The 21867-nt window shown below is 50.0% G+C and overlaps 1 protein-coding gene across 1 annotated transcript; it reads right to left on the bottom strand.

The window, feature by feature from the left end:
• Nucleotides 1-11420: 11420 nt before the first annotated feature.
• Nucleotides 11421-21422, bottom strand: SMIM35 (small integral membrane protein 35). Its single transcript, XM_087868029.1, has 4 exons — nucleotides 21306-21422; nucleotides 13259-13397; nucleotides 12217-12250; nucleotides 11421-11558 (listed from the first exon to the last, which is right to left on the bottom strand). The coding sequence occupies exons 1-4, from the start codon at nucleotides 21420-21422 to the stop codon at nucleotides 11459-11461; spliced, it is 390 nt and encodes a 129-aa protein (XP_087724155.1). The 3' UTR covers nucleotides 11421-11458.
• Between the last annotated feature and the right edge of the window lie 445 nt (nucleotides 21423-21867).

Here is a 21867-nt window from a genome sequence, read left to right as displayed (position 1 = left end):
CTAATATCACGCCATTTGGAACCGCTCAGACTTTTGCCCTGGAGGCCTCCCTGTCCTATTGGTAAGAGGTGTGGGGTCTCCTGGAAATGGGTGTTGGAGATGGCCTCTGCCCCCAAGAAAAGGCCCTTAAGGCACGTTGGATGGAGAGCAGCAGAGAGGTGAATACAAAGATGGAGAAAATAAGTGGAATCAGCACCCGGGGCGAGTGGGGCCAGAAGAGACCAACGCGAGCAGCTGGGAGAACAGAGTCCGAGGACATGGGCTGTGCTGCAGTCCTCACCAGCTTTCCTTGGGAGGCACGAACAGGAGTTTGCACTGGGTCAGCCCAGCCCAGCCCGGGCTTGTGGGGGAACGGAGTCCTTCCTGCAGCTGGTGCTGAGACGCTCACGGGCTTCTTGGGAATTGGATTCAAGTCCCCCACAGAAGGCCTTCTGTTCTTAAACTGAGTAATCTCCCTCGAGGGCTTTTCCAGGCTGAGGAATGTGTGATTCTGGGTTTCTATGAGCTAACGGAACTTCCTCTTAGTAAGGAGAGAGGGGAAATGGACCAACGTAGACTGAAGAGGAAATTTCTGGTGAACTGTGTTTTCCCGGCTTTCTAAATAGCTGTATCAAAGAGTCTGCCTTGTCTTCCCCGAAGATCTCTACCCCCTCCCCACCCCACCTGCAAGGCACACAACTATCCCAGAATAGGCGTGGTCGCTGCGGGTGGTCACAGCCCCACGGTGCACCGTGCCCTGCTGGGTGGGAGCTGTCGGAGGGCCGCGTGGGGACAGTGGAAACGGGCACTGCAGGCAGTGCCCACCTGGGACAGCACGCTGGTGGCCACGAGAGGCAGGTTCAGGCAGTGAGGGCTGACTTTATGTAGCCCCGACCTAGAGGACACCAGATAGCGGGAGGGATGACTCATCCATTTCCTGTAGTACTCGCAGGTTTCAGGGTTACTTTTAAAGTACATCCACAATTTGAAATTAAATGCGTTTTTATTAATGATTCACAGCACCTTTCCTCTCTATCAGCTTGATCTTAAGTCCACCTAGCTCCTGTAAACATTCGACCCTGGGGCGGGGGTGGGGGGAGGACACGGGGTGGGGGGGCGGGTTGGACCCAATAAACACTCTGACTAGGAAGGGTTGGGTCAGGTGGAATTAGTGTTTTAAAAAGATAACCCTGGCCAAAGCTTAAGGGATGAGTCAGAAGGGACGAGGCAGGATGTAGGGAGACCTGGTTGGAGACGTGTGTAGTCAGCATTTCATTTCTTCAAGAAGCATTTTTAAGCACCTACTGCATGCCAGACACGGTGCTCAGCCCTGGGTCCAGAGTGAACAAAAGGTGCAGCTTCCTAGAGGGAGCCATCTGGCTGTGAAGATAAACATCAAGCTAACAGACTAGCAGATACATCTTTACAATCAGGGGTAAGTGCCATGAAAGGAGCTAAGATGGGAAAACAAGGAACGGAGACTAGAGGCAGAGAAACTGAAGAGGAAGCAGTCTTCGTTTGCTCAGGCCACCATAACAAAACACCATCGACAAGAGACATATCTCATCATTCTGGAGGTTGCAAGTCCAAGATCAAGGTGCCAGCCAATTTGGTTCTTGGTAAGGGCTCGCTTTCTGGCTTACAGAAGGCCCCCTTCTCCTTTGTCCTCATGGGAGGAAGAGGGGAGAGGAGAGAGGAGGAGGAGTGCAGCTAGGCAAGCACCCTGGTCTCTCTCTCTCTTTTTTTTTTTTTATTTATTTGAGAGAGAGAGAGCATGCCCTTGAGCAGGGGGTAAAGGGAGAGGGAGAGAGAATCCCCAAGCAGACTCCCTGCCAAGCAAGGAGGCCCAACGCAAGGCTCGGTCCTGGGACCCCAAGATCATGACCTGAGCTGAGACTAAGAGCTGGACGCCCAACCAACTGAGCCACCCAGGTACCCCATCTTCCTCTTCCTATAGGGACACTCATCCCATCATGGGGACCCCGCCCTCATGACCTCATCTAACCCCTAATAGCCTCCCAAAGGCCCCACCTTCTGATACCATCACATTAGGAAGGGACACAAACATTCAGTCCACAACAGGCTTAAACAGTAATCCGATCCAATGACAATACTGAGCAGGGACCGCGGGAATGGAGAGCAGGTGACAGATTCAAAAGGCATTATGCAGAGAACACTGGCAAGACCCCACGGCAGGCTGCAGTGAAAGGGACAACGATCCCACTCAAATGTGGAGGACGAAAGTGAAATACGCACATGGAAGGGAGACGTGGCGTGGGGGAAGAGGGGAGGCGGCGAGTTCTGGATCCCTATGACAAGCCACCTAAGGAAGAAGTCCTCTGGCAACTGGCGAGGCAGGCCTGGCAATAGGGGAGGGCTCAGAGCTGAGGGGTTCAGATGTGCTCACGCTGACCCACGGGTGGGAAAGCCCACACCTGCGTGTGGAGATAAGGACACAGATCTGGCGACGGCCACGTCTCCTGCCCCCCACCTGCCGTGAGAATACTCTCCTGTTGACCCCCACCTTGAGGAAAAGCAGGCTACCACCCCTGTAGAGTGACAGGAGCCATGCCTGGCATGCAGACACCAGCCAGCAGCCTCATTAGTGCTGCAGCCCATCACGAAGGTGCGGCTGATGTGTAGAGCTGGTAAGATACGGAGTGGACATGGGTAGGGGTGGCTGGAGCAGACTGTACGTGATTGGCCAAGCTCTGCGTGTAGGGTACCACACCCATATAGCCATATAGCTATACCCATATAGCTCTACCTACACAGGGAAGGAGTCGTCGATGGAGGTCAAGCCCTCATGATGGCCCTGGAGGAAGAGAAACATTCTTGAGGATCTTGCTGCCTGGTCACCATGGCCCTGGCAATATTCCTTGCCTCCACTGCCCAACACTCCCACCTCCCCACCCCCAATGGCAGCTCTCAAAGGACCACCTGCATCAGAGTCATCTGGGGAGACCTTTCTTCCTGAGCATCTCCCCAACGCCAGGCAGCTCTGAATGCTAATTCCAAGGATCCTGCTTTAGTAAACAGGTCACGGGTGATCACGTATGAGTGACCACTGTGCACACTGATGTGTGAAGGCTACTCCTTTAGAGACGAACTTGATGATCTGATGTCTATTAAACTCTACCCCTTAGATGGTCGCACCCAGTCCATACCTTTAAATGCCTGTGGATGCTGATGACTGTCCCCTTACTGTCCCTTTGCTTCCACACCTGCTGCCCTAGTCTAGTAGGGTGTGATTCATACAGTATGCATAGTCTAGTATAGCAGCCAGCAAGATTTTTATAAAATCAATTCAGGTCATGTTATTCCCCAGCTGAAAGCCCTCTCCTTTGCTCCCAGTCCAAATGAGAGGCAGAGTTCCAGTGAGTTAGTATCTGCCCCCCCCCACACCACATCCTGCACTCTCCCCCTTGCCCACCCTGCTTCAAGCTCATTTCCACCTCAGGTCATTTATTCAAGTGTCTTCTCAAACACAGCCTCCTTGGGGAGGTCTTTGCTGACCACCCTACCCAAGTATCCTCCCCATGTCCATTCCATCCCTATCCCCAGCTTTCTTCCATCAAAGCACTTACTATCTGAAGTTACAGGATCTATTTATGTATTTGTTTGCTCATAGCCTCTCTCTCCCAATAAAGCAGAAGATCTATGAAGGCAGAGACTTTCTCTCTTTTGCTCACTCCTACCGTCCCACGACCAAGATCACATAGTAGATGATTTGTATTTGCTGAATGAGCAAGTAAATAAATTTACAATGTAAGGTGGTAAGTGCAGTCTTAGCCTAGATTGTCCCCTCAGAAGTAAGAACCTGATTCAAGGAGTTGTGGGTAGATGGTTTATTTGGAAGGTGGTCCCAGGAACAAGAGTGAGAAACCAGAAGAAGAAAAAGCCAAAACAAGACTATGTTATCAAGCTAGTCATGCTGGGATCAACTGGGCCTTGATCCCAGGAGCATGTAGAGGCCTCTTCCAATGGTCCCGTGAGCACTGACAGGAGAAGCCCTGATCCAGCAGCTTCTGAGCTGGCTGAGGCTACCCCCAGATGTGTTACACTCTCAGACTGCTGGTGCATGGGGCTGCATGGGCACCCCCTCCCCAGAAAACAAGGAGCCAGGGCGGTTAGCAAGTGCTGAGCAGTGGGCACTGGAGATGAGATTTGTCAGCACGAAGTGGGAGCCCATTCAGAACTGTCTGGAATTGGGGGTGGGGCCGAGGATGCAAGGCGGGGCACTGGGACACCTGCTGTTCATGCTTGTGAGGGAGATGTTCCCAGGGGTCACGGGGCCATGTGACCCACCTAGGGAGTTCAATGCACATTTTTTGGACTGAATTGAAAGGAGTGAAGTGAGATTTATTAAATTATGCTAAGTGAGGTTGGGAGACACTCCCCAAAGTTGAGATATTATAAGATCTGAGCCCTCCATTCAAACCCGGGGCAATGAGAAGACCCATGTAATCTAGCAGGACTGAGCAGCAGGACGCACGGAAGGCCACAGGACCCTCACGTAAAGGGAGTGTTTGCCAGGCACTCAGACTAACAGACGAGTCCAGAGACAGGCTCTCCTGGCAAGGCCGTTGGTGTGGAGATGCCCCACGGACAAAGAGAAAGAGGCAACAGACCCATGGAGTGAAAAGAGCGCTGGGCTGGCCCGGAACTCGGACAGGTGGGTTCTCAGCTCACCCAGCTCACAGTCATGTCATGTCAACTCGGCCTCAGTCTTCCCAGCCAAATGCAGAGTACTCTTCAGTCTGACTTCTCTCTGTACTGCCGCAGGCATCCTGCGTCACTGAATGTACCAATGAATGTATGCTTAGTGCACCGTGAGCTCTAGAGTATGACTGACTCACCTCTGTATCCCTGTATCCTTCACACCCAACCAATGCCTAACATACAGTAGAGGTGATCTGTAAATGTGATGAAGAATGAATGCATGAACGAATGGATTTTTCTCACAAGGAAAAGCATATGAAAGGGGTTGAAGAAGTAGGATATCCAAACGTGAGCATAGCAAGGCTGGCGATGGTAGCTTGAAACTGGGGGGTTCCTTGGGAGACATTAAATTGAGCCCAAAAGAAAGCAGGCTTTTTATCTTCAGGTCTGTCGTCGTCTTAGCTTAGCCGTATTATACCAAGATTATCCCTTTCCCTGCGATATTTACCCTATAGCTCTTAGGTATTGTAGGGACTCGGGGCTAGAGACCAAACAGGAAGTCTAGAGCAAGGGGATGTGGTCAGGAAGCAAGGCAAAGGACCATGAAAATATTCAGCACGCAGTCATTCACTCCTTTAGCAAACAGTCATTGAGCATCTGCCATGGGCAGGCCCTCTGGGAATAGAGCAGGCAACAGTACAGCTCCTTCTCCGTGGGTTACAGCTCTGCAGCGCGCATGCACACGCACGCACAGGCACGCACACACAGGTGTCTCCACTACCTCCCCCGCACCCCCTCCCCCAGCTCTGTGGAGCTGAAGTCACCACGCTTTGCAACAGCCTCACAGCTGGAAGGGAACTCGCTGTCCTCAAGACCGATGGCAGCCTTACCCAAACAGTGCACCTGCGCCCCACCAGCCACTGGGGCTCCCACGGAACAGGAGGCTTCTTACAGTTTTCCGCCCATCTCCTTCCTAATGGCTCACTGCTTCTATATGAAAAACTTATCCTAAGGCTTTGGGGGAGGGAAAGACAACCCCTATGGCTCTGCAGGTAAAAATCCAGGAGACAGGGACCCCACCAAGGCCTTGGCTTCCACCGTCGCCCCACCTGTTGTTTTGTTGGCCTGTTGCTACTCTGGGCAGACAGAACATTTTCACTTCTGGTCCCCAAATGTGAGAATTCACCAGGCCACTGGCTTCCTGTTTTGTACCAGATCTGCTTAAATCTCACTGCTTCTAGACAGCTTTTGATCACTAAGCAGTTTTTTAAATATAGTAATGATACGCCTATGTGCTCCCACTTTGAGGTTCTCGGACCCCTGGGGCAGAGAGCAGGCACCACAGACGCTGGCCCCTGCATGGCCACCATCATGAGGCAAGATCATTACTATACAGGGGAGCACCGCCCCCTCCTCACCAGCCCAGCCTCTTCCTGGGGCTGACCATTCCTTAAGGTAGCCTTTAAACAGAAAAAGTCACGTCTGTGTGTGCTCTAGGTCAAGATCTGTATCTGATGATGGCCAGGGTTGCACACAATTGAGGACAGGAGGAGAAAAATCAAAAGCCTTGGTTTTCAAAGCACCCAAGACTGGACCAGGGATAAAGCAAAGCCCAAGTTTCCCTGAAGAGACTGAGAAATATTCAACGTAATTTCCTGAGATATTCCTGGCTATGGCCAGAGCCATATAAGCTACCGTAGAGAACTCAGAAAAGGTAGAAGACTTGAATTTTGCCTGTAGAAAGTACCCAACAAACAGGAGAGAACACAGTTAATCTCAAGAGAGACTGGGTGCCTCCACGGTGCCTAGGAGTTCCTAGCACATTATAGAAGCTGCATGAATGAATGAATGAATGAATGAGTACAAGGGAATAATAATTGTTATGGGAGCCAGAGAGTATTTGTAATTAAAAGTCAGAAAACAACAGGGCTCACGGGTGGCTCAGTCGTTAGGCATTTGCCTTCGGCTCGGGTCATGATGCCAGGACCCTGGGATCGAGCCCTGCACTGTGGGGGGTGGGGGGGGTTCCTGCTCAGTGGGGAGCCTGCTTTTCCTTCTCCCTCTGCCCCTCCCCTCCCCCTGCTTGTGCTCTCTCTCCCGCTCTCTCAGATACACCAATAAAATCTTAAAAAAAAAAAAAAAAAAGTGAGAAGAGAAGATCTACCAGTCTTAAGGAAGTCTCCCTGCGGAAGTGAAAATCGAGCTGGTGTAAAGAAGGGGCAGAATTTGACAATTTGGAGGCCAAGGGAGGTATAAAAAAAGTAAAAGGAAGAATAAGAAATGGACCAGCAAGAAGCTCAGAGCTGAGGACAGGGCTATTCTCACCACACCCGGGGACCCGGAAAAGAGATTAGAGGCCAGCAGGAGGGGCCTGCTTCCTTGGGGGCCGGGAGCTCAGGGAAGTTGTGAACTTGGACAGAGGTTATAAGTGGCTCACAAGCCATTTTAAAGAAAATACATTCTTGACTGGCCTTCAGCAAATCATTTCACTGGACCCTGATCCCCTGTTCCCCCACCGTGAGGATGAGGGGAGACTGCATACAGAGCCCCTGCCCTGCACTCTAATACGTGCTCAGCAAACTGGTTGCTGGTAATGAAGGGTTTGATTGGGAAGGGTCCGGTCTTGGATTCTGGTTAGAGTTATCCAAAGTCAAAGAAAAGCTGAGGAATATTTCAGATCCTAGACCATCGGAGTCTAAAGGAACTGCCGTAGTCACCGGTCACCTCCTAAGTCAGAAAGTTATCACTATACTTCGTACTTGTATCTTTTGTTTAGTGAACTGTTCCAGGTCCTATGCTAGACACTGAGAAGAGAGAGATTTTTAAAAAGGTACGAGGGTTCGGTCGGTTAAGAGTCTGCCTTCAGCTCAGGTCATGATCTCAGGGTCCTGGAATCCAGCCCCGCATGAGGCTCCCTGCTCAGGGGGGAGTCTGCTTCTCCCTCTCCCTCTGCCCCTCACCCTGCTTGTGTTTCTCTCTCTCGCTCTAATAAATAAAATCTTTTTTAAAAAAAACATACAAACAAACAGATAAGGTCCTTTTTCTCTTTCAGGTAAAAGAGAAGAGCCTTGGAGAAGTAGTCCAATCCTTCAATACCCAGATGCTAAAATATATGCCCATGGTGGTGAATGACTAGCCCAAGGCCACGGAACACGGCAGGGCAGGTCAAGACCAGACCCTGTTCTCCCGTGTTCCATCCTCATCCCACTAAGCCTGTGGTCAGGCTACACCTGTGAGGCCTCACGCTCTACTCGGGCTCCAGGGCAGTCAGCAGTTGTGTAGCCTTAGGCAAAGCATGCTACCTCTCTGAGCCTCTCTCTCGCCAGATGCGGTATGCAGCCAGTAACGATGCCCCACGTCACAAGGTTGCCACAAGGTTCAAGCCACAGTAACGTGCATGAAAATAATTTGCTCTCTGTGGACTGTGTGTTGTGCAAGCAGTTCCTGCTCCTTCTCGGGTCACCAGGGCCTCTTTCTCCAGGACAAGGCAGCCCTCCATAGCCACAGTCGGTGTTTCTGCACTTGGCAGCATTTACTGAGTACCTCCTACGTGCTCTACTCTTAGCGGTTACTGAAGACCTATGGGACATAACCCTGCCCACAAAGGACTCACCCTGTTGCGGGGTGGGGGGAGGACAAACCGAGGAATCATGGCCTTTTGCCATCAGGATCAAATGGGTGGCAGCAGGTCTGGCACCCTGAGGAAAGCCACAGGGAAGGGGACACTTGGGCCAACCATGGAGACCAGCTGTGGCTGGGAGGGGTCAGCAGGGAGGGAGAAGGCATTCTGGGAAGCCCCGGCAAGGACACTAAAGAGGAACAGGCTGGCAGAGGGACCGGGAGTGGCCAGTCCATAGAAGTGCTGGCTCTCTGGACTATCTTCTGGCTCTTGGGGCCCGTGGAAAGAAGAACAGCTAAGAGGAGGGGGAGGCTCTATGGAAGGTGCTGGCATGGCCATGGGGCTGAATGCCCAACCCAACCAGACCCGCAGCCAGATTTCCAGGCACTGTTCCCCAATCATCTCTGAACAAGCTGGAAGCTACTTTAGGGCTCTCAACGAAAATATGTTGGGTGAGGCCTGGGGTGAAGGGTAACGCTGTGTTAGCCAGCAGGACCGAGTGCGGAAGTCAGGAAAACAAGAAGGAGGCACAGGGGACAGGGAACACGTCAGAGGACCCTAAAAGAGGAAGTAGCCCAGTCTCGGTTCCGCTCCCAAGGATGGGAAATACCCTCCATTCTCCCAGCCCTCAGCAGCTGTCCCTGTGTCCCTACCTGAAGTTATCAAATCCAGGGCGGGACCATCTGGGCCCTGGGCTCCATCCTTTCAAGTTTCCCCAAGGTCTCGGAGTCCTGAGCATATTTAGGGACCTAGGGCAGCCCGATATGGGCTGCAGCCCCAGGACCCATGCTGGACGGGGCATCGTTGAGAGTTTCACTGAGGCTGGACACCCCATGGGTTAAGGAATGGAGCCCTCAGCACTGAAATTCAAAGAAGGATGTCAAAGTCAGTCCATCCCCCCTCCTCACTGCTCTCCCAATAAAGCTTTCAAGAAAGGGAGGGATCCGAAGCCACCGGGGGGCTCTGCCCCACCCTCACCAACTCAGGGATAGAAACACTGGGGCCCAGATGAAGACCTCCAAATTTAGAGATTTGGTTTACTAAGTCAGAGCTTGGCTATGCTGGGAGAATGGCCCACCAGATCCTGGCAGGAAGTAAGGGGGTAGGGGCTGGTAAGGCCCCTTCTCTTTCTTTTTCTCTTTCTTTCTTTCTCTCTCTCTTTCCTTTTCTTTTTTCTTTCCTTTCTTTCTTTTCTTTCTTTCTTTTCTTTCTTTCCTTCTTCCTTTCTTTCTTCCTTCCTTTCTTTCTTCCTTTCCTTCCTTCCTTTCCTTCCTTCCTTTGCAATTGGCTAGAACCCAAAGCAAGAAAGAATCCAGCCCCTGGGGAAGCGAGTATAGGAAGACAAATAATATGACTTCTCGCCTATCACTGTCCCGGGCTCCTGCTTCTCATTGGCCTCGGTGCTGGGACATGGGCAGGTAGTTCTAATTGCAGGTTTCAGCAGTGGCTCGGCCCCTGTCAGGCCCTGTTCCATCCATAGCTGCCCCAGGAACGCAGTCTCTCTGGATGGAACGACTCTGCATTAAGGGCCTACTAAGACAACATCCGGTGTGGACGCCACCTCGGGTCCAGCAGGGCAGACCAGAGGAAAGAACGATGACTCACAAGGCAAATAGTGCTGCTGTCCACCAACCTACATTTGGTTCGTGATTTCCCTTGTGCATTAGCTAGCTGTTGGGTTTTTTTTAGCCTGGCCTGGGCCCCTCCCCGACTCCCACCATTTCTGGTCTGCCCTCCCCATCACAGGGCAAGCCTGGCACGGGAAATGCAGAACACAGGGAGACTGAGCTCTCTGTCCCCAACCCATGCCCACCCATCGCGGGAGCCTAGAAAATAAGACCATGTTTCTAGACTGTTTTAAGCATTGACCTCCAAATGGTTTGGAGGCGCTGAGGCTGGTCAGCGGCAGGGAAAACAGAGCCAGGTGGTATAGACAGGGGTATGGGGAGGTTGAAAGTACGTAAGAACAAAGCAACAAGTGGGGCGGGGCAGAGCAAAGGCCAAGCTCAGTCTTCAGCTCTTAGGGGAAGTTGGCTTCTGGTAGGAAGGTTAAAAACAGCATCTGGAATCACCTCCACTCCCACATGACTTTGCCTATTGAAGATATGACTGGTTTTCCGGCCTCTGGAGTCCGCTCTTCGAGGGGAAGTGTCTGGGGACGCCCCGTGGAGAGCTCCCCGGTGGGCTGCAGGTCTTGCCCACACTGGGTTGAGCTGGGAGGCCTTTGCTCTCCAGGACACCTGGAACCTCTCCACAGGCTCAGGGGTCCCCTGAGAGCCAGTCTCTACCCCCACCCCCCCACCCCCGGTAATGCCTGCCTTTCTGTATGTAGGAGAAAGCCACTGCCACTCTACCAGACTCTGTCCAGAGCCCAAACTCCTCCTGGGGGTTCTCCCACTGCAGGCCCGTGGTGAAGCCAAAGTGACTCCTCATCATCCACAACGAGGGACCAGGCCAGGCCTTGAAGACCCCGAAGGGTGAAGGCAGCCCGGGGGGATGAGCGGCAGGCGCCACAGCAGGAGCCTCCCCCTGCAGGCAAAGCAAAGGAAGGACAACTAAGAGAGGAGGGTTCCCCTAAACCACCGCACCCGGCCAGGCTGCTCCCAGGCCAGAGGAGAAGCTCGGAGAGAAACAGGGCGTCCCTGAGGGATTGCTGGAGGGAGAAAGTAGATGGGAAAAAGCGACAGCCATGTGGAGGGGGGATGGGCTAGAAGGCAGGGGAAAGACAAGTGTGACCCAAGGGTCAGCAGGCCACAAAGCAGGGATGGCTCCTGGGCCTTCGGTTCAAAAATGACACTCTGGAGTGTTGCTTCTTGGAGAGAGTGGCCATCTAGAACCTTCAAGTCAGAGCAAAGGGTTGAGACAGAAGCTGCCATCTGATTAGAAATTGAATACGCGCAGGAAAGAAAGGCAGGACGTGGACTGGGTGCACGGGTGGAAAGGAGCAGTCCGCTGCCAGCCGGTGGTGAGGACAGCATGACCCTGGGCCTTGGTGCCTGAGATCATCTCCCACAGACCCAACCCCCCCAGAAGTGGGAGGGGGGATGAACCGAATCATCTCTTGGGTTCCGAACAGTCCTTGGTGCTGGGCTTGGATGCGTGCGCCATCCGAGGACCTTACTAGGACATCAGATTTACTCAGGAGCTCACCAACCTTCCACTCATCTCTCTGGGACTCCAGAGGCTGACGCTCCTCCATCAGACTAGCCTGTTGGAGAACTTCATGTAGCCGCCGTCCGAACTGCTGACATGGCCACTGATGGTGAAGGGTGGACCCACCTCCAGCTCCTTCAGGTTCCTGAGAAAGATGATCCAATCAAGTCTTGGGAGCTGAGAACCTGGCCTCTCCTTGGGAGCCCGACTCCCTAGACCAGAGCATGGGAAGGACTTCCTGGCCAGGACTCCCCGACTGACCCATCTTCCAGAACAGGAGTTGGCCCATGTCTCAGGGCCAGAGGAAGAGCAGGTCTGCCCTGGGGCAGCGAGTGGATAAGATGGCTTACCGCAGCAGCCCTTCCTGACCTGCACTCCCTAAATCCCTGGTGGTCTCCATTTGCTCTTTTTTGACACCACACTGTGCCCGAGATTATATTATTTGTAGTCGGGCCTGTGTCCACCACAGACAGTGAAATGCTTAAAGGCAGAGACTATGCTCATCGTACCCCCTAGAAACTAATACCACAACACCTGCAACGATAGATCCTTCCTGAATAAATGAGTAGATGATGAATGAATGCTTGGTCCCTGCCTGGGAGCAAATGTTAAGAGGATCACCATCAGCAGGGTCTTACATAATCCTGTCCATGTTCAAGTTTTTATTCATGGTACTTTCTAAACAGACCCCAGCTCCTTCCTTTGCTCTTGTTTGCCTGGAGCACGGGGAGGAGACAAGGAAGAGAAACAGTGTGTTTGGTTCCTTACCTAACCCCACCCAGATCTGCTCTGAATCTACTCACCGGATCTGGTACAAGTTGAAGACAAAATTAGGCCCTAGAAAGACAATCAGAAAAGAGAGGGTTAGTACCCCCAGGGAGACCTGTCCATCACGCTACTGGGAACAATGGGGCTCCCTCACCCCATCTGGGAGGAGCAGGGTGGCTGGGCTGGACCTCAGGATGCTGTGGGAGGGCCCGGAGCTCCTTCACTGTCTGCTGCCTGCCCCACGCCCATGGGCGTACCCCATCTTCCCAGACAGAACCACCAGCTTTCGGGGGGGGGGCAGATCCTGTGGCTAGGCATCCCCCCCTTTAAGGGCACTGATTACCCTGGGAAAGAGGCAGTCCTAGTGTAGAGCCCAAAAGAAGCTGACCTGGGCTTGAATCCAGACTATACCACTCTCTAACCCTGAGACTACAGCCTGCCGGCTTCATCTATAAAAAACAGAAACTAAGAGTTCCAACCTTACGTGGAATTTTAAAGAAAATCCTATTAGGCAAAAGTACATTGGCACATAGTAGGTGCTCAGCAAACATTCGTGGCAGCTGTGGACGTCAACTGCAGGTCTGAGAAATGCTCCCACATGCCCTGCCAGCTCTCCTGGGTCCCATGGGAAGCGCAGATGTGACTCGACGCTGGGGGTGCTGCAGCAAATTCTGGGAGACTCCCAGGGAAGCGGAAGCTGAGCAAGTTTGGGAGAGGGCCACAGGCAGGGGAAGAGATGCATAGGGAGCAACTTGTGGGGGACGCTGTCTAGCCCACTGCCCCTGGCCTCAAGGCCCACACAGGCCTTGGGGATGGACTCCTGTGGGCTCTGAGGGAAAAGAGAGACAGCCTGCGGCTGGGTAGGAGGAGCCCTCAGTGCCTCCGTGAAGGCCCAGTACCCCACCCCCTCCTATTCGAGTGCTCTGCCACTCAGGTCTTCAAGCACTACAGCCGCCACAGGAAATATTTTTGCATGATGCCATGCTGAAGACTTCACAGCCCCACCCGGCCTTGGTGACTGCTACAAGAGAGGAGGGGTGGGCGAGAGCTGGGCTGGTGGGTCTGGTGCTCACTCACCCTCCCAGCAGTACCCGCGCTGGTACCACTTTGCCAGGCTGTAGCCCAGGATGGACACGAGCAGCAGCGAGAGCCCCACGCCAAGGATCAGGCCCAGGGTGCTGATGGAGTCCTCACCTGCAGAGACACACAGCCCCCTCTGTCAGCTGCCCAGGGCCCTCTCAGAGCCCTCCACCTTTTCCCGAGTCTCCTCCCCTCCCTCCCCACTGCCATCAACATGAGGGCTCCCCTGGGAATCGTTATCTGAGCCAGCCAGTGGAGCTAAGTCACGCTAAGACAGCAGGGTCTGATACCTGAGTTTTCAGAGCTAACTTGTTTATCCAAAGGAACAGTACTTGACCACAGAGAGAGTATGGAGCTGGGAGGGCCTCCTGAAGCCACAGGCCTTCTGCTTATTGGAAAAGTCATGCAGTTTGGGGGAAGAGTACAGGTCTCTCCTCAGCCTTACTCGGTGGTCAAGAAGGGCAGCCTGGAGGCCCCAAGAGCAGAGATGAGAAGGCAGGGTGTTTACTTTTAAACTCTGTTTGCTGCTTATACTTATCGCTTCTTCCCTTTTTGTGGTATGAGCTCTTAGCTAAATTTATATTTTATCTGTAAAGCCAAACCAAGGGAGAAAGGGAAGAAGGAGGGAAGGTGGGAGGGGGGGAAAGGGAGGAGGAGGAAGGACAGGAGGGAGGAGGGAGGGAGGGGAAACGGAAGAGGGAGGGAGGGGAAAGGAAAGAGGGAAGGAGGAGGAGTGGGGGGAGGAAAGAGGAGGGGAGGGAGCTTGGACTCCTCCAAGGAGATGAGATGGGCCTGAAGCAGAAGCAGAGAGGGAAGCCAGCTTTGCAGAAAGAGGCTGACAATGGGGGCACCATGGAGAGACCCACCTGGCCAGCCAGGGAAGGAAGAGGAAGGCCAATGCCACTCCTGCTGGATGAGCACCAGGAATGTGGGAGACTCAACTGATCCCCATCTCCGTGGCCCAGGGTCCTGAGGCTCTGGGGGTGTGGCCAGGGGGCCAGGAGGTATAGTGGTTAAGCACAGCCTTCAACACAGCAGACTTGCTTCCAAAGCCCAGGCCCGTCATTTGCAAAATGTGGGACCTGAGCAACTCCCTTTCCCTCACTATTCTTCAATTTGCTTTTATGGAAAATAAGCACGATAATAAATACAGGTAGAGGTGCTGCGCTGATTACTGGAGGTGCGTTGCCGAGAGCAGCTAGGAGAACTGGCGTACACTAAGTGCACAAACGATGTGAACTACAACACTGTTGTTTTGTCATTATCAGCATCACACGGTGTGATTGTCTTTTAAAAATATTTCACAATCTGCCCTGCCCAAGGCTTTCCCTCCCCCATGTCCCCTGGCCCTTCTTCCCATGAAAGCATCCCAGCAAAGAGAAGGTGAGGGCGAAATGCAGAAAGAAAGGGTCTGTCCTAGTTTTCGATTTCAAAAGCCCAGGCCCTTAGCAAAATGGAAAGGATTCACAGCTTAGACGAGAGATGAGCCAAAGCAAGACGGCCATCCTTGTCATACTAGCAAAAGATCTCCAGCCTGGGGGAGGAAAGGGGAAAAGCAAGATTAAGAGAAGTGGGGGGAAAAGCACTGGAAAACACTAGAAAGATGTCAGTGGGTCCCACAGAGAAAGTCCTCGTTCCCTGATCCGAAGCTGAGCCCTGGGGAGGCAACAGAACTTCCAGACAGAGCTGTGGGATCTGAGAGCTGGACTGGCCCCAGAAAGACCAGGGAGGAGTGCTGCATGGAGCACCTTGGTGGATGGAGCCTCAGACAGCCTTGGAGAGTAGCTGTGCTCTCTCATGACATGGGAGCAACCACATGATTTCTATCCCCAGGAGAAGCAGGGAAGTCACAGAGACCCTCTAGAGCAGAGTCACACAGCTGGGATCTCAGGACACCTCTATGGCCCCCTTACTGGCTGAGGCTCAAAGCCCAGTCCAGATGATGGCCATTGCCCTGGGTGCCCATGTGAGCACATGGCATCAGGGACTAGGCACCCTTCCCCTGCTCCTTACATCCCCAAGAAATGGGGGGGGGAACAGGAACCCCCAAAGCTACTAATGGCATCTTCTCTGTGCCAGGCACTTATACTGGACACTTGCCTTATAGCACGAAATAAAATGTAAAAAAATCCCTGTTCTCATGGAAATTATATTCCAGTGGAGGGAGACAGACAATAAACAAAGTAAAGAAATAAATTATATAGTATCCTGGAAGGTGACACATGGAAGGGAGAAAGAAAGAAAGCAGAGGAAGAGATGAAAAGCTCCGTGGTGATGAGAGTACAGTTGCAAATAAAGCAGTCAGGGACGGGCTCACAAAGAAGGTGACAGGTGAGGAGAAGGGCCCGCAGGAACTGAGGACACGCCATGCACGCAGCTACAGTAGAAACGTGCTGGGCAGAGGGGGCGGCCGGTACATCAGAGGCAGGAGCACGCACAGAAGATTCCAGGATGCCACGGCACCGCCTGCAGCACCGCAGCTGCAGCACCGTTGATTCGGGAGAAGGACGAGGCACAAACAGGTTAGCTTGCAAAAGAGAGTGTGAGTGCAGGGGACGACGGCCACAAGTGATTGCCCCGAACAGCTGCAACCTCGTGTATTTATTGGCAATAATCAAAAATAATCACAATCCCAATCAAGGGAGTAATCCTATTATCAATCAAGGGAGTAATCCTATTACATTCTAGTGAATAGCAGTGCATCACAGGGAAGGTCAGGGGATCAGATGATGTAATGTTTAGCAAGTGAGGCCTATTCTTAAACATGTTTCTATGGACCCTGCGGGCTACTGTCAAGAGCAATCAGGTTTCAGCAGTGTTCTGCCCTGAAACAGCTGGGCGTTTCCAACTGTTGGACAAGCCAGGCGTTCCCGGCCGCTTGGCTCTGACATTTACACTGAAGCCCGCAAGGTCACAAACACGTTTTCCTGTCATATCCTTAACATAAGTTCTCGGCCAGGGGCTGCTGCGCAGGAGCGTGGAGGAGCCCGGAGTGACGGGGCAGGGGAGGAGGGACAGCAGCAGGAGATGGGCAACAGGAGCTGGATACCATAGTACCTCAAAGACAATAAGGGGAGTTTGGGTTTTCCTCTGAGCAAGATGGGGAGTCACAAGAGGATTCGGGGCAGAGAAATGACATGATGCCATGTATTGAGAGGACACTCCGCTGGCTACTGTGTTAAGGACAGACATGGTAGAGGGGCGATGATGATGAAGGGAAATCAGTCAGAAGGCTATGGTGAAGCTCCAAGCAAGAGATGGTCACTGAGGAAAGCAGTGCAAGAAACGGAGAGGCCAAAGTCCGAGAGACCATCTGTGGGTCACAGAGAGCGTGACAAGAACCCAAGAGCTCGAGTCTTCACCAGCAAGGGGGGTGACCCAGGAGTGGTGGACAGATGACTCAACAAGGCATGGGAGGAGTATCTGCGGTGTTTGTGGAAGCTAAGGTTCTGAAGGGTTTCATCAAAGAAAAGTACCAGGGCGAAAGCACCAGCAGGGAAATCACAGGTCTTACGGAGATCCTGCTAATGAGGGATAGAGGTGTACCAGCTCTGCTGGCTACCATTTTGTCCCCACCCCCAACAATGCCTTCTGCCCAGGCGGCTTTCAGACACATGAATTACTCCATTTCACCTCCCTATCTTCCTAGGATGTGCTTTAATACTCTGTTTTTAAAAGATTTGATTTATTTATTTGAAGATTTTATTTATTCCCTTGAGAGAGAGAGAGAGAGAACAAGCCAGGGAGGAGCAGAGGGAGAAGCAGACTCCCGGATGAGCAGGGAGCCTGATGCAGGGCTCCATCCCAGGACCCAAAGATCATGACCCGAGCCGAAGGCAGACAGTTAACCATCTGAGCCACCCAGGTGCCCCAAGATTTTATTTATTTGAGAGAGAGAGACCGAGAGCTGGGGGAGGAGCAGAAGGAAAGGGAGAGAATCTCAAGCAGACTCAGCAATGAGTGGAGAACCCAACGTGGGGCTCGATCCCACAACTCCAAGATCAGGACCTCAGCCAAAACTAAGAGACAGACGCTTAACCACTCAACTGACTAAGCCACCCAGGTGCCCCATCTTTAACCAATATTCTTTTCTTATTCTCCCTTTTGTATGCCTTTCCATTTTTCTTATAAAATATTTCATGTACACAAGAAGTACACAGAATAACATAATAAACATCCACGTGCCTACCATTAGGCTTCGAAGAATTCCAAACTTTCACCATCACTGCTTATTAACTTCAGAGTAGCCTACCTCTCCAAGTAACTGTGCTCTCAAATTTGATGTTTAGCTTCCCTCAGCGTGTTTTTTATACTATTTCATTTTTTTCCCATTATGTGTGTGTTTATGTATATAATTGTTTTGCTTATTTTCAAACTATAAAAATAATGGTAGAATTATTTCCACTTCTGGTGCTACACATATATGTATGTATGTGTATACACACACACACACACACACACATACATGGCCATATATATATGTACAGACAGGTGGGACCCAAAGAGAGTCCAGCAGTCTAGGTTGAGGAGAAAGAGTCTGGCACCCGGGAGACCAACACAGCTCACATTTATGGGACAAGAACACCAGAGTGGAAAGCTGCACAGAGAGATGTCCAAAATCTGCAAAAGAGTCCTCTGACGTTGTGACTTTAAAACTCTTCTTTAAGAAATCCACCCTGGGGTGCATGGGTGGCTCAGTCGGTTGTCTGACTCCTGATTTCGGCTCAGGTCATGATCTCAGGGTCATGAGATCCAGCCCTGCATCGGGCTCCGTGCTGGGCATAGGGTCTGCTTGGCATTCTCCCTCTCCCTCTGCTCCTCTCCCCCCCACTTTCTCTCTCTCTCTAAAAAATAAAATAAAAATAAAATCACACACAAAAAAATCCATCCCTACTCCAAGATATATCCTTTAATTTTCTTTTAAAGTTTTAAAGTGCTGTTTTTCACAGTTAGAACACTCATCTACCTAGAATTCATTTTTTGGATGTGCTCTAAGGATCTAATTTTTATATGGAAAATCATTTTTCCATACTTTGCCCTAATGATTTTCATTGCTATCACTTTCACATAACGAATTTTCCATATGTGTTTGTTTCTTTTCCTGGGCTCTCTATTGCCTTCTACTAGTCTAAATGTATATCACTAGAACACTCCTGCATTATCTTAATTACTACAGTTTCATAATAAAAACTGAATCTTGATCACTGATAAAACAAATACTCCTCTTAATTCTCCCCCCAAAACATGTAAGTTATGATGGATACTTTGCCTTTCCCTGTGAATTTTAGAATCAGCTTTTCAAGATTACTGAAAACCTCTATTAGAACTTGGGATTGCCATGGATTTATGGGTTCATTTGGGTAAAACTGATGTGGAGTCTTCAAATTTATAAATATGGCATATATTTTCATTTATCTGTATCATCTTTTTTTTTAATTTTATTTATTTTGTCAGAGAGAGAGAGAGAGAGCGAGCACATAAGCAGGGGGAGCAGAGGCAGAGGGAGAAGCAGGCTCCCCACTGAGCAAGAAGCCCAGTGCAGAACTCGATTCCAGGACCCTGAGATCATGACCTGAGCCAAAGGCAGACGTTTAACTGACTGAGCCACCCAGGCATCCCCGTATAATCTTTTATAAGCTATCATATGTTTTGCAATTTCCCCTTTAAAGGTTTTCCATACCTTCTTGCTAGATTTATTCTTAGGATCCAAATCATAGCTCCAGAAACGAAAACCACAACGTCCAGGAGAAAAAAATATATTGGATGGGATTAACAGCAGATTAGACATTACAGAAGAGTCAAAGCTGTGCACTTGAAGGCACAGCAACAGAATCTTACCCAAAATGAAATACAGAGAGGGAAGAAGAAGAAAAAAAGAATGGAAAGAGCACCAGTGAGGTGTGGGACAACTCCAAGCAAACTAGTATATGTGTAATTGGAGCCCTCAAAGGAGAAAAGGACAGACGAAATATTTGAAGGGATTTTGCCAAACATTTTCTAAACTTAAAGAATCCAAGATTCCATCGATTATCTACTCAAATAATACCTTTCCTTCCCTATGAGTTCAGGCACCCACGGTTGATATCAAAACCTATTTTCCTTTTCATTACGTCAGAGAAACCCTGGACTATCTGTAGGAAGACAAGGATTACATTTCCTTTCTACCAAGCCTCCATAAGAATCACTATTTTCAACTAGAGTATATGTATAAGGTGGAAAGTACACTGGACAAGGACATGGTCTCTGGTAAGACCTTGGGCAGGGGGTGTGTTTTCTGTGTTGCTTATAAAGGGCAACACCAAATATTTAGAACCACACAAAGCAGATGAATATGGTGGGGTATATTTTCCCAGTAGAAATAAAGAAGCTTCACCCTTCTCTCCTGTGTGATACCTGAGCTGAGGTGGGACCATCTTCAAGCCCAGTCAGAGATCTCCTCAGAAATTATTTAGGATAGCTCTATTATAGGAATGATTCAAGATGAACAGGGGAAACCCTAGGATCTTATATAGGGAAGTCGTACATCTTCAAACTCTGATGTGTTGCACTGAAATGCAGGTTTTGTGCAAGTCTCCATAACTGTGACATTATGTTAAACTAATAAACTGAATAAAACCTGTTTCTTCTCCATTAACTCTAGGTTTCGGGAAGGGTCAATAAAACAATGATGGTCCTAACGACGGTGCTATAGGTGAGAATCCCCTCCAGTTTTTCAAATAGGCTGTTAGATGCGCAAGTCCAAAAAAAAAATCTACCATCACTTTTTGTTTTTGCTTTTTTAGACTGCAATATTATTGCCTTTCTATATTTTAAGGAAACTGTAAGTAAGAGCTCATAGAAGCTAAATCGTTACCCAAATCTGCGGAGCTCTACAGTCAGAGCCACAGCAGGAACCCAGTTACTTCTGGCTCCAACGTCCGCACCCCTTTCATTATCCTTTATTGCTTAAAAGGACTTGCTCTGTAAGGCTATTGGAAATTTTTAAAATTTTAGATATATCCAAAACTATGATAACACTTTCTTGAATAGTTTATATGAAGCTTCTTCATGTCAGTAGTTAGGTAACAGTATTAACTAGTTACTGAAGCTATCCCCTAATTCAATACATCCACTACCATCAACTTAGAATAGGACTCATCCTTTCCTTATCTATAGCAGGGAGGCATATAGCCACAGGACCCAGAAACATCTTCAAATCACTAAGATGTTTGTTTAAAATGATGTTATTTAAAAAGGGAGTCCCGAGGCTCCTGGGTGGCTTGGTCAGTTGAGCTCTGACTCTTGATTTTGGCTCAGGTCACGATCTCAGAGTCCTGGGATGGAGCCCTGCGTTGGGCTCCATGCTCAGCAGAGAACCTGCTTCAGAATTCTCCCTCGCTCTTTGCCCCTCCCCCCTGTTCATTCTCTTTCTCTCTCAAATGAATAAATAAATCTTTAAAAAAAAATTGGCAGTTCTATTTTGTACCACTCATGGCTGTTATTTGATTGGGGGGAGCATTTCTCTCAACCCCCCACTATTATCGTTAAGATGCAGATGTGCGTATGGCTCGGTTGCCATATGGCTAATAAGGAGTCAGTATTATTGTGATCTTTTATTAGTCCTGATCCCACAAAGGACCATGGGGTTCTAGGGGAAAAGATGCGTTCAAGACCACCCTCTACATCTCCTTTCCCAACCTGCTTCACTACTCCCCTGAGTCATGCTGATTGCCTCAAGTTCACTAGTGGGCCGGGTCAGTGAATGTTAAAAGGTCATGGTCATGGCTGTTCTACTCCACTTCCTCCTTCCACCTGTCTGGAACAGTAAGCAACCAGTCTAGCCATCATAACACCCTCATTTATACTCTGGCACTCTCCTTATGATAGTTCCCTGTCTTTGCAGGCCAGAGCATGGTAAGATTCAGGATTTGGATGTGGGTAGGGAGGACAGGAAAAAAATGCCCCAAGCATCTTCAGCCCTGGTCATTGTTCCAGCCAAGTTTGTAAGACAGATCTGTGGGGACTTGAGACACAAAGCCTCTAGTATAATGTTACTTTATCTTACATCCTCCCCCAGGGGGCAGAGGTTCTCCTCCCAGCTCTGTTTTAACACTTCCAAGTTTTTCCCTTTGCCCTCCCAGTCCTGAGGGTAGTGGCTGCCTCTTACAATTGCTACCTCCATAACACCTTAAGTGTCCTCCATCTGCCTTTTCAGTTACCTACTTAACAATTCTCTACGATAAATTCTTTCTATTAAAATACTTGGTGTGGTTTCTGTTCCCTTACTGAACCCTGACCGTCCAGGCAGAAATATAAAAATCTCTTGGTGGAAGGGTAGGAGGATGCAACATCATTTAGGCAGACCTCAGGCTTCTTCAAAGAAACAATGTTTAAACAAATTAAACAAATATATTTATATATTTTATATTTCTCAAAAGAATATTTTGTTACATGCATATACTTTATACATATATTTGTACAAATATATTTAAGTATTTTATGTCTATTTTTCAAAAGAATATACATTTTGTTATATGCGTATATATAATTTTCCTGGACAGATACAGAAGAGAAATAATGCAGTGACCTGGCAGAGGCAGATGTGGGTGGTGGTGGGAAGGCGCTTT

The sequence above is a fragment of the Ursus americanus genome, chromosome 16 (assembly GCF_024610735.1).
Source record: "Ursus americanus isolate L20-20 chromosome 16, mUrsAme1.1.p, whole genome shotgun sequence".
In the NCBI taxonomy this organism is placed as follows: Eukaryota; Metazoa; Chordata; class Mammalia; order Carnivora; family Ursidae; genus Ursus; species Ursus americanus.
Note: the sequence above shows the minus strand (reverse complement) of the source record. Positions and strands in the feature narration are given on the sequence as shown.

Excerpts from the sequence above, each read along its gene's own strand:
- SMIM35 (XM_087868029.1), bottom strand. The coding sequence starts at position 21,422 with ATGGAGGTAGCAATTGTAAGAGGCAGCCACTACCCTCAGGACTGGGAG. Across the intron at positions 12,251-13,258 it reads GCGCGGGTACTGCTGGGAGG|GGCCTAATTTTGTCTTCAAC; the intron begins GTGAGTGAGCAC and ends TTGTCTTTCTAG. Across the intron at positions 11,559-12,216 it reads TTCAACTTGTACCAGATCCG|GAACCTGAAGGAGCTGGAGG; the intron begins GTGAGTAGATTC and ends CATCTTTCTCAG.